At 29.7% G+C, this 13,791-nt stretch overlaps 1 protein-coding gene across 1 annotated transcript in view; it reads right to left on the bottom strand.

Moving 5' to 3' along the window:
* Nucleotides 1-924: 924 nt before the first annotated feature.
* Nucleotides 925-13,791, bottom strand: part of dtn (transmembrane protein 132C dtn) — an 87,152-nt gene continuing 74,285 nt past the window's right edge. Inside the window, 8 exon segments of the mRNA XM_040722899.2 lie at nucleotides 925-3,428; nucleotides 3,430-3,736; nucleotides 3,814-4,011; nucleotides 5,846-6,062; nucleotides 6,658-6,771; nucleotides 8,574-8,785; nucleotides 8,844-8,987; nucleotides 12,591-13,065. Coding sequence (XP_040578833.2) covers nucleotides 1,888-3,428; nucleotides 3,430-3,736; nucleotides 3,814-4,011; nucleotides 5,846-6,062; nucleotides 6,658-6,771; nucleotides 8,574-8,785; nucleotides 8,844-8,987; nucleotides 12,591-13,065 — 3,208 coding nt within the window. The 3' untranslated portion in view covers nucleotides 925-1,887.

The raw sequence follows: 13,791 nt of genomic DNA, 5'->3' as shown, positions 1-13,791 counted from the left end.
TAAGACAAAATATCCGGTATTGAATAAGTATCTGATAAAATCCTTAGAAATTGGGATAGTTTAAATTTGTTATGATCAAAGATGAAAATCCAATGTAGAATGGGCATGTTAAAAAAAAAAGAAACGGAAAATCAACATGGTAATCCTGAAAATTTGAAGATTGTTTATGAGGAGAGAAAGAATGATGCTCATGACGTTTCATTAACTCAGCTGCAATCAGCTGTGACAAGAGAGGAATATATTTGTGTCTCACGATCTAGTAAATCATTAAAGAACAAGGGCGAACAACAAGATGAATGAGCAACATGTTATTGATTTATTACCAATGTTGCCAGACTAGTTGATTTTCGACTATAACGAACTGATTTCTGAATTGTACAGCAGGAAAAAATATCATTTAGCTAATAACCAGAAAACTGTTCAATATTGTTGACCAAATACATTTTTTTCTAGGAGCAGCCTCAATTGTCCTGCTGAAATTTGATATATTAAGGGTCTTATATAATTAACCTACCCCAGTTATAAAACATTGAATATATTTAGCTGATTTTTTACCCGTTTATTGTAGCTAATTTCTAAGTTTTAGTTTTACATGTACCTGATTTGACTTAACCCCACCTGGGAACTTTGGTTATTACAACTCAAAAATGATTCAATTCCAGAGCCTAATAAAAGACTTGTCACTGAAAAGCTACTAATAAATATGTAGTTATGATTTTCTTTCAATATTGTATCCTTAGGATATGAATCTGTCGGTTAAACGAAACCAAACAATTGTGAGAATGAAAAAACAAAACAGAATTGCTTACAAGGATACGAGTACATCTAAATATTTGTGTCAAATATCGAATGGGAAAATATTTTGACATCAACCCATTTCTACCACATATGTATATAAATTATTTTATACTTTCTTTTATATCCAATGTTTGAAAAATGTTTTATTTTCAGTAATAATAGAATAACAATACATATTCACAAATTTTAAAACATTTTTTCATTTAAAATATATTTTTTGGTATACATTTGTTTTACTCGAATCAAAATAGTAATTTTGCTGCTCATAAATTGTAACCATATACAACATAAATCGTAGATTTTAGGTATATTATATAATTCGTAAATTCTTATATATGTATATATTTTAAATAGTACAATATAGGGAATATATTATGTTGGTATGATAATAGTAATAATACCAAGAATAGGGACTAGAATAATTATAGTTGAATAAACATGGTTAAAGGAAACTAAAAAGTTGTTTAAATGAAATTAAGCTGAAAAAATAGAGTATCACTTAAACAGCAACAAATATGGTTATTGATACATAATTATAATAATAATACTCTGACAAAAAAAAATTAAAACTTGCAAGTAATCCTTACACTTCCCAAAAGATACGATATTTTGGTGGCAATGACAAAAAATATGGGCTGGGATATCAATAAAGGGGTAATAAGCGTAGAGAAATAATAAATATGGTTATTTATAAACAAATAGGTAGAACAGGATCAGGGGATCAAAGCATTTTTCGGTAACTTGATTTGTTGTTGATTGACAATTTTGATTTTAGAAATGACATACTTGGTAAATGCATTGACTCGAATTTCAAATGATATATTAATTATGTAGATATTTACCTACGAACATATGTAGCGTAGGATGTAGTCATTCAACCACATAAGGATTTGTGGTACAATGTTCGTTGGTAAGTAAAACTTGGGAAAACTGCTCTGATGGATATACCATGACCCTATCTTTAAAACAAACAACCAAAAGAAAACAAGGAAGGATACATATCAACGTTTAACCTCAACAACAACAAAGTCTATAATTTTATGGGTAGGTATGTTGAAAACAAAGAAAAGAAGATGATCCTCCAATGATCTAAGCAGTGGATTCTTTAAGACTCTCAAAGTAAGACATAAGTTGATCGTAGTCCATGCCCACATCCTCTGTCACATCTTCATTTGTGACAAGTTCCGAGGCATTTTCTTCCTCAGGAACAATGTCTACTTCTTCTTCCTCAACCTCCTCATCGAGTTTTTCATCATCAGAGGTATCACTTCTGGATTCGTTCGGAAACATGGGATTACCGATGACATTAGCTCGTTTTTTAATAGTATATGTCCCCATATGATTTGGTATAGCAGATCCCTTTCGAGGAGGACTAGGTTTCTCTATGTCAGGGTTCAAAGGGATATATTCACCTCGTGGCCTTTGAATATCTTCAGGCCGAATTATGAAATCATTTTCAGTGAGGGGTGGAAGAGCTGAAGCAGGTGACTGTCTCAATGGTGGTTGAATGGTTTCTTCTTCCTCAACTTCATCCTCCTCCTGTTCTTCTTCTTCGTCCCAGGAGGATGATGAAGAAACATTTTCATCATCTTGAGAAAAGATGGGGAAACCCACAGGGAGGATCATACCCTCTGGATGAATGGATGACGATTTCTTAGTATAAGTTGAAGAATCAATCATTTGAGAACTCCGTAATGACTCCCCCGGCAACTGAATTTCTTCTTGTTTAAAAGTTTTCCCATCAAATGTCCCTGGATGAAATTGAGAGATGCAACCGCTCTTGCTACCCTCAACAGTGTCATAGACTTCACAAAATGGATGATATCCCCTTTCTTTCTCATTTGATTTATGAATCAAATACTCTCTTTCAAGCTCTTCTTCATCATATAAAAAGGGATTTGTATTCTTCTTGACAGCTCCACGAAGATTTTGATGGGGTGGAATTGCAGGAGCAGATCCTCCAGTGTTTTCACTATTATTAAGATGTGAATTACTGGGCATAATAGGAGTATTTGGATCACTAACACTGAGTTCGAATTCTTCCGTTCTTGGATTGGGAATAATGTTAACTTCAGAGCCCATATATGAAGCTCTTTGACGATATCTTCTTTGCTGTCTTAAGACATCTGGATGAGGAGGATGACTAGATAAGTTGGATTGAACAGACTTATCATCCATTGAACTAGACTTTCCAAGCCATACCCAATCATGTGCATTCTGAACTGATTGATGAGACTTAATACTTCTTGTTGCTGTTGTACTAGTGTTCATTGGATATTCCACTTTACGATGTCGAGATGCATACACAAAGCATGATGCAACAAAAATAGCAATTGTGGCGCAAAATACTGCTAATAGCACATATAAACCCACTTCTAGAGGAGTTAAATGTGTATAGTCAATATAATGACGTGGATGAGATAAGGAAGGATGGGAACGATACGAATGTAAATATCCTCCACCGTTACGATGTCTTTGACTAGATTCTAAATGTGCCTGACTAATCTCTTCATCTTGAATCATATCTCCTAGATCCCCCATGTCTACAGACTTCTTATGAGCCACTAGTGTAGCATGGTCCTCAAAAAAGGTTTTGATTGGAGCTCGTCGATCATCGGGATGTCGAGATTTAGTAATTAGTAAGGATTTTTTTTTGCGGACTTTTAATCTTTATAATAACTTCAGTATCTTTGGAGGTTAAAGATTGATGTGCATTATTTAAACATGTTTTTGGGAGCTCAACAGATACTCTTAATAATTTTCCACGTCCTGAGCCAACAGCAATTATTCTGGGATATTTGCCACCCTTGAGAGGTGCAAAGGCAACAGTACGGGGATCCAGGGATTTGACAGAGAGATGGTATTGGTTTATATCAATATCGCTGAGTGGAACAACAGTTTCATCAGAGAATAATAAGCTTACATCCACTAAACCTTCCTGCAAAGTAAAATAAACAGAATTGAAGTATGGAATAACTTAAACACATTATATAATAATTTAAAAAAGTATCTTACTTGATACTTGGATGAAAGAACTTTAGAATAGGCGGTTTGAAGACTATATTTCCCTCTACGACGATGACTCTGATCTGCATGTATACTCAATTTGAGACCCGATAATATACGGATATTCATGCCCACAATTGATTCTCTATTTTTCGCAACTCTAAATTCAGCTTTACCTATTTCTTTACCAGATATAGGAGACATGACCTGAAATGAATATAAGTATAGGAGTAATTTTCATCACCAATTAAAATAGACATAAATGATAAAAGATTGATTTTTTTTAAAACTTTTGACACAATTTATAGTCTGTCAATTTTTTAAGCAAGTCAGATACAAAAAAAATATAAAACATTCAATTTTGTGATGTTTTGACTTTTTTTTGATAAATTAATGAAGCATACATAGTATTTGTCGAATATAATCAATAATTATAATAAATATCTTATTTTTGACTCTAAGTACTTGTTACTCTTTTGGTCTGGCCCTTATGATATTAAACATGGAACGTCAATTTTAGTGATGGGACGATTAATCGGAATTGGGTGTTTTTTTGGAATCAAAATCAGGAAAATTAATGTTCAATTGGCGATTCTGATTCTTATTTATTACTAGTATTTAACTAATTATTACTTTTCGAAGTTATTAAAAAAATACCCCACCCAAAAAAAAAAAAATAAATAAAAAATTAAAGAATTTTAACTTTTTACTACAAAATTTAATATTTTATAAACACATTATAAAAAATGTAATATTTTAAATTTAAGTTGACTTTTCAAAAAAAACTTAATTTTCTGTGAATAACTATTTTTAAAATGTTTCACAAAAAAATTTAATTTTAAACTTTTTGTTCAAAAAATGTAATATTTGAAATTTTTTTTATCAAAAAATTTATTTTTGTCACAGTTGTAGATTTTTGAAATTTTTTGAAATATTTAATTGTGTATTTGATACTTTTCTTTAAAAAAATATCATATTTGAAATTTAATTTTTTTAAATATAACTATTATTTAAAAAATATGAATCGGAATGAACATGGATAATTTTCACTAGAATTGGATAGGAATCTTTTTTTTTTTTTTTTAGGAATCATCCCATAACTAGTCAATTTAACAATAAAAGTCCCCCAAACATCACCGTATTGAATGATTTATATTTCAAATCTCATATTCATATGAATACCAAATGGTAGTGCACTAAAATCAGGCTTTCCTTAGATATGAGCTTTTTATTGAAGTCCACCTTCACCCAAATTTATATCCATCAAAACGAACTTATATACTCTATAATTTTAGAGCTCCTAGAGATATTCTATTTTTTTTTTTTTTTTTTTTTTTTTTTTTTTGCACCAACAGGTTTAATATCCTATCTCGGAGCAAAAGAGTAATAAGTAACTCGAGTCAAAAATGACAAACTTATAATAATAATCTATTATATTTGGGGAAAAATACTATTTGGAAATATTCGTAGCTACAAAGTAACATATAAATTTATCCTTATGTTATTGGATGTTTATGGATGTTGAAAACTTTAAATTTATTTCCTAAATATGTGAAAATATTAGGAGAAAAAATATCAAATTTTAAATAAGGAAAAAAAGAAATGGTTTATACGGATTTATCATTGCTCTAAGGCCCTGCTGAGCTAAACTGGCTCTATGTATTAATAAATAGTGCTAAAAATAACAACAGTTGGCTATATTTTGATTTTTAAAACTGAGGAAAAATATTGACCAGCATTGGTCAACATTTAAAAAAAATAAATTATTTTTTTAAACGTTATTTTTTTGGTTTCTTTTTAAAATTATATTTATAAATTTTAGTGAATTTCGGCTTATTTTTTTACAAGGAAAACCAAATGTATTCAATTTAGCGGCAAGATATAAAAAGAGCGGATAAAAGAGTGCTCTGAAGCTAAGAATGAAAAAATAAATTAATCGTACAATCACTCGTTATTAAGGTGAAAGCTTAAATCGTATATGACCCCCAGAAGCGGTCGTACACCATTTCAATATATTAAACAATTATAAATATTTCCTTACGTGAACATAAGTCTTTCCAGGAGAGAGTCCTTGAATAATATTATTTCTTAGGAGAGCAATATTAGATTTCGCGATACGAACTACTCCACTAGAGATAAGTAACTCTGTTATATCCAATTCAGATCCTCTTGAAGGGTAAAAGTCCTTCCGTCCAGAGTCTAAATCCTCAGCCAGAAATGTTCCATATATAGTAACCGTGGACTGCTGATATCGAAGTCTGTACAAAAAATAACAAAATAATAATAAAATTTATTCTTTTTTTCTTTTTAATACTAAAAATATTTGGTGATATAATTTTTTATTGCTCTGCTACGTAATTTAAAATGAAAGGGGAAAAAATCTAGTAAAAAGGCAAAAAAAAAAAAAAAAAATGGGCGGGGGAGGGGGCTAAAGCTCCTCCAGCCCACCCTCTGCAGATGCCCTGACGTATGACTAAATAAAATCTAATAGGTTTTTAATACAACGAAAACAAGGATATTTTTCGCAAGATATGTGCAATGTTTCTAAATACATATCAGATATATCTTATTTGAATTAATAAGAAATTACAAGGGACATTTCAAGGGTACACAGTTGTAAGAACCGGTCCAAAGCTAGACTGGACCAAATATGTAAATAAGGGACAACACAACACAACATATTTTGTCGCAAAATGTAAATCCTAATGTATAAAGTTTCGAAGGTTTAGGAAACTGTGATCAAACTTAATTACTAGATTTTACAACAATGCATTGGTACAATTCAAATTATACTCAATGAATGGATTATGATATGAATGCTTTAAGACTTTATTAAAATGGTTGAGTACATACGAACAAGACAATTTGTCAGACGAAGTCCTTCTGTTTCCTCGTCCATTCTTCTCATTACTCCAGTCGGAAGAGGATTTTTCATTATTCTTTATTGATCGTTTCCCCTTGTTACGTCTGTGAAGAAATAAGAAAATATATTAAAACACCATACAAGTATTATTGATGACGAATATTTAAATAATAACGCACTAACAAACAACAAAAAGGTATGTTTTATAGTTGTGGAAAATATTCAAACAATTCAATACTGTTTGCATTAAAAATAGATATCTCAAAATAAAAAAAAATCCTTGAATTCAATGTTTTTCCATTTCATAATGAGTTTTTTGCAGAGTAGTTTTTCTCCCATTGACTATTATATGCAACTATAATAATAATTATAGTTGTTGCATATAATTATTCACATAGATGGAAAAAATATAATTATGGAGGAGGGAGGTTTTTTGTAGTTGTTGTCTGAATTGATGTTTTTATTTTCCAAAGGTGTTATCATTATTTTTTATTTTTGAAGAGAAAACATTTAAATATAAAGTAAGTAATGTTGAGTTTCAGTATTGAAATTCTAAACTGGTTTAAGACCGTCATAATTTTAACTAATCTGGACGAAGTTTGGTTTGGACCAGTCTTGTTATTAAACCGGTAAAATATTGAACTTGAATCCGTCTCAACGCTAAAAGTAATAACTATTATGTGAAACACGAAGATTTATAGGGGCGTACACAGGCGTGGGATTGAGGGGCTGTGGCCCACCCCAAATTAAGTAATTTTTGATTTTTACTAGAAAATTTAATATTTCAAATTTATTTCCAAAAAATTTAATTTTATGTGAACAGCTGGGGATTTTGAAATATTTTTTTCCATTTTTCGGATTTTTGAAATGATTTTTTGGATTTTTGTGGATATTTGAAATGAATTTTTTAATTACTGTGGATTTTTGAATTTTTCTTTTAAACAAATTTAATATTTGATTTTTTTTCCCAGAAAATTAATTTTGTGTGAACAGCTGTCGATTTAAGAATGATTTTTTAATTACTGTGGATTTTTGAAATTATTTTTTTAATTGTTGTGAGAATTTGAAATTTTTTTTCGAACAAATTTAATATTTAAAATTACATTTTTGAATTATTTTTCAAGTATCTAATTTTTTTGTGAACTGTACATGATTTTTTTTTTTGAAAAAAATTATATATTTTAAATGTTTTTTTGAAAATGTAATTTTTTTGTGAATAACCGTATATTTTTAATTTTTGGAAAAAAAATCATCCACAGCTCACATACTAACGGGAAGGCCTATTATTTGGATTTTTTTTAAAGAAGTTCTAGAAATTGAAATTTTTAAAATTATTTTCAAAAATTCATAGTTATTAAAACAAAAATCCAAAATCCAAAGTTGTTTACAAAAACAATACACTTTTTTTTATTTTGAAAAAAACTTTAAATGGTCCTGCGGACGCCTCTGAGTCATTTGCTATTATGTACTGGAGTAGTGACGACCATTTCTACGAAATCAATATTGTCAAAAATGGTTTAATTGAATATTTAAAAAAAAAAAAAATTATTAGTTATTCATTCAATTTGCACGGAATTGTCTACACACCATAATTTACTAAGAAATAAATATGTAATAACATAGAATCTCTTTAGCATTGAATTTAGAGAAATTTAAGTTAAGATTTCACATATAGATTAATGGGTACACATATGTATGTTTGTATTATAGACAGACCATAAAAAATAATATATATTTTTTCAATCTGGCAAAAGGCTATAAAAAACAAAAAATATTTAGTGCACAATAAACATTAGTTTGGAATTTGGGACACAGAAAATGATTCAAAGAAATACAGAGAGAATATAAACAATGATTTTTTAAAGGGTTTTGATTGATTTTGAGAAACACTAAATTAGTGACTTACTCATTATCTTCTTTTTTATAGGAAGGAACTCTCCAGCCTTTGATTTGTGATAAACGAGTATCTGATAAGTCAATTTTTAGTGGGATATCAGGCATCCAAATTGTAAAAAGCGTTGTACCCATTAAATTGCCATATTTAACATTTATTTGTGCATTAAGAGCTCCACGAGTCTCGGATCCATCTACATATACGGACGTACAAGATGATGACACCTGGAAGGAAATGGGATTAGATATAATACATATATTATTTATCAATTATAATCCTTACCTTAAGAACCGAGTTTTCTGTAGAGACACAAGATGAGCGGAGAGTCACATCGGCTATTTCGCCTGCCTCAGTAACCGTGAATATCTTAAGAGGCTTTGAAATTTGATGTCCAGTAAGTACAGCAAGGTTAATGAGCTCAGAGTGCTGAAATATCATATAAGAAAGCAATCAATCAATGTGGGCCAATTATTTGTAATCATTAATACCAAAAATAAGAAATAATAATCGGTTCATAAATCAAAACTCCGTATATACCTAAATATCATTGAATTTTGAAACTTTTTTTCATTGAATTTTTATGAATGGTTCTCAAAAATATATATATACATAAATCAATGATAAATTTATTCATTTCCTATTAAAACATACGTTAGTGCATGTTATTCCTTTGAATTTGCAATTTGTCGCCGAATACTTATAAGTATGTTCCTGACAGTTCCATGACTATTGGGCGAATTTAATTTCGCCAAAGGGCGAATTGTGACATTTGGCCAAAAAATCATACTTAATTTATTCATATATACGACTGTATATTTTAATTCAATTTAAAATGATACTATGATACATAGGCATTGTAGATATATGGTAAATTAATGAGTTTTTTTTGCCAGAGAATTATATTTTTTTACTAATTACTTTTACTAATTATCATTATATAAGTACAGCGCATTACTATGTAGTTCGAATTTTTACCGTTGTAGTATTTTAAATAAATTAAATAATAAACAAACAGAGATTCTAATTGAATTAGTAACATGTTGGATTATAATATTAGAAAATACCCATGGATTGACGAGAATACATAATATCTTGCAAGATCAGTGACTTTTGCATATAGTGGGCTCCACCTATACGTACAGAAAGTAACCAAATTAGATGATTACATGAGGTATAATCAGAAGAGGGGCAATCGTTTTGGCCGCTTGAGCGTAGGATTTTATATCCCCGTTTATTTCGCCCTATTTACATGACATAATTATTGTAACCCTTCAACTGTTGATGATGTAATTAAATCTTTTATTTTTGGGGGGTTTATTTTTTACCTCGTTCACCAACTTGTTATAAAATGATTTTAAAAAAGATTGAAAGAAATGAGAATTGAAAAGTCATAACAGAGTAACTGCTCTCTTTCTCAATATATTTTTTTATGGGGAATGAGTGAACTAAAAAAATAGATCCACAAAAGTGGTGTGATAGGATGTGGCTTGGGGCACAACATAAAGAAATTTTATTTATTTTTACTGCTCCCCAAATTCAATTTTAAATTTAATGTACACCTAATAAATATATTAAATAATGTTATCATAGAAGGAGTTATACAGGGTGCGTTGACAAAATCTGCCGCATTTTAGAGACGACATTACTTCATCAGCTGATGTCTGATCCCTCTGTTTTTGATGTATTTTTGAAGGAAGACTCTCGATCTTTTTGTAAACAAACTAATATAAGTAAACAAGACTCATAACACATAGTCATGTTGATTTTTGTTTTTTTAATAAATTTTGAACGACTCTATTTATCAATTAGTCAAGTAAAAAGTTACACCCTTGATATATTGATCTATTAGAATCACAAGGTGACTGTAAATGCTACCTTCCAAATATTTCATATCATATTTGGATTGCCACTTAAAAATATGTTTATACTAGTTACATTTGGTACACTCCATACAAATATTTAACTCAAGCCAATAAACGTTTTTACACTTGAGTTAACACAATCAACATGTAGTTATATCTATACTAAATGTGTAATACTTTTTAATTTGTATATTTTATATTCTTTATTAACTTTTCTCAAATATTCACATTAACATAGGTATATTAAGAAACAAAAAAGTAAGAATAAAATATGTAGAAAATGCAGAATTGAAAGACTTTTCCCAAATTAATTACATTTTTTTCGCACTACGATTTAAGAGATGCGTGTAGAGGCAAAGTTGCATCTAAGACAAAAAGAAAAACCTATCTACTCTTAAATAGAGTGTACCAATAAAATTAAGTAAAAGAAAACTTCAAATGTCAAAATATGAAAGACTTTCTACATATAATGGGGAATGGGCATTGTTTACTAATATTCGTTAGTAAAAAAAGCAACAAACAGTAGCGCCATCTTGTTGCAAAATAGTACAACTCTTTAAATGATAATATTCAAGTAAGACGATGTAGTCTATAACTACTCTTAGATAATATTACTTATTAAAATATATACGCAGATAATATATATTTTTTAATTTGATCATGCGTTTATTGGACACATTCTGTGATATACGATGCTTTAAAGCAAAGACTATCAAACTCGAATAATAGTCAGCCTTATATCATTGCATCCACTACAGTCCTAGTGAGTACCGTACTTCCAATGGGACTCACATTTATTGAGAAGAAAAAAAAATACAATTGAAATTTATGTCCCAAAAAAATGCATTCGAATAAAATGATGAAATATCTAAAAAATAATTTTTTTAAGAAAAAATGTCATTAAATAAAATATGAACTCTTTATCAAAAAATACCATAAAAAGGTTGGCCTTTCCTATGTAAATTTTGAAAAAGGAAAGAAAGAAATGAGTCCCCCACATTTACTCCACGTCTTGCTCAAATTAAAACCCAGCCCAAGCTCAGTTATGAATTATTATCCTTTTTAGTTTGGAATTTGGTCCCTGTGTAATGCATATCGCATAGTATGCAACAATAGCTCTAACTGGAACTGTCCAGGAATAAATATGATTGAGAGCCGGGGGAGAGTTTGATCTACATACAACAATGATAACATACACATTTGAGCCTCTGATTTTTTACCATGGCTATGATTTTTTTTTTTTTTTTCATGAAGAGTCCCTTACTTAAAATTTTTTAAATGCTGATGCTCTAGATATTGATCCCTTATATTCTTAACCTATAAATTGTAAATTCATAGAACATGTACAATTTTAAAATAAAGAAAAGTGTGAAATCAAATACATTTATTACACACAGCAATTTAAAGAAGAAAGATAAAATGAAAAGAGAAAAAATATTAAACTCTCCACAGACCTATGGGCATTGTGATATGAGCTTCTGAGTCCTTGCTTTTAAAGACCATCATCTTTCATAGAAAAGTATGTTTCAATCCGAAAGATGCTCTAGATATATACATCCATTATTTTTAATAAAGAAGCTCAGATGATACTTTTTTGGGCCATTATGCATTCCTTTCAGAACCTTTGTAGGTTCAATATTTCGTCTTTTGATCTTTTTTTTCTACAACTTTTGAATAATATATATATAACAGGGAAGGACCTCACATTAACACTTTTCCGACCGTCAGGAACAGGCAAATTATTCTGTCCGACAAGTTAATATAGTACTGCCCGAAAAGACAGGTTCTCCCCATCTATGCAAACTAACTTCGTTTTGACTTTTGACACAGTTGTATTATTATATAATAATTGGATTCTGCTTTTTATAAAAATAAACTTACATCAACAGCCATTATTTCCTGCAAATAATTCTCACATATGCATAAAGCACAGCTTTTCAAACTGTAGGACACGTACTTTTTGTGGGACTACTGATTGTAAAGCCCTTCTGGGGCGTAGATATGATATTTAAGGGTATGCATTTAGTTTTTAAAATATATTAAATCTAGGAGGAAGAATTTAGGATTCATAAAAACTTAGCCGATTACTTGACTGGTTGGCAAGATATATAGTAAATAAGCTGCGTATATGTAGTTAAATAATATATTATGTATTTTATAAACCAACCTTTGCAATAGGCAAAACAGCTTGCGCATCATCTTTCTGTACATGAAGCTTTGCTTTGAGCTTTTTACCATTCCTAGACAGAGGATAAGAGCCTTCAGAAGAGAAATCTCCATCGCTCTCACCACTCATCGTATTATTTTCTCCCTCTGCGAATCCATCAGCATATTGATACTCAACAGCCCATGTGATTTTCCCTGCATTCCAGAGCTCAAAGTCCCGATCATCCACAGAGAGCAACCAATTAAATAGCTCTACTGGTCCAGAGACTCCTCCATAGTCCTCAGTTTGATTAGATTCCTCATAATTACTTGTGTAGTTTTGGGGTTCATCTTCGTGAAGGAACGTCACAGCATCTTTCTTACGGAATACAGTGACTGTGGCAATTGTATTTCTAGTATTTAAATCTATACGAGATGACCATTCCTCAGAAGTTTCTTCCAGACCAAGGATTTTTATTCCAGAGCGACTATGACAACTATAATAAATATAGTATAAATTATAATGCAAGTCAATTTACAAAAAAATTATTAGACATTATTTAAAAAAATATATTTTTAAAACTAGTTTCCCATAAAGTCAAGAAATTGATTATATGATTGGAATTAGTTTTTATAAAGGATTTAATAAATAATCTTTGAAGACTATTTAGTTCATAATTTCCCTATGAAACATTTTTTAGCAGGATTGGATTACAAATTTGTAGATATTTGTTGAAAAGGACCGAATCAATGTTAAATGTCTATTTATATTGCACAAGAGCATAAAAATCACTTTCAAAACAGCACATTTGATACTATGTGATTCATTTCATCTTAATACTTCAATCAATTCACTATATTTACTAACTTAATGAATTTGGGGTTATAGGAATTTACTTATAAATACCCATAGATTGAAATCGAAATGACATTCGTTATATCAAATCACAGAAAAAATCTCAAATTACTTTTTAAAATGTAATATTAGTAATCTAAATATTGAATAAATACAAATGTCTCAAAGTAATTAATATTATGTCAATATTCTTTTTAAAAATTAATCGATAATATAATTTACTGGTTTTGTATCCTAAAATAATGACAGGCTTCTCAAATCTTAGGCAATTAATGTGAGAATCGTGCATTTTCAATAATGCCACATATTTGCACTCTAGCAACTGATTTAAAATAACAAATTGCAGCCATCTCATTAATAATAGTCT

Source organism: Lepeophtheirus salmonis, chromosome 13 (genome assembly GCF_016086655.4).
Source record: "Lepeophtheirus salmonis chromosome 13, UVic_Lsal_1.4, whole genome shotgun sequence".
Taxonomy (NCBI): Eukaryota; Metazoa; Arthropoda; class Copepoda; order Siphonostomatoida; family Caligidae; genus Lepeophtheirus; species Lepeophtheirus salmonis.
Note: the sequence above shows the minus strand (reverse complement) of the source record. Positions and strands in the feature narration are given on the sequence as shown.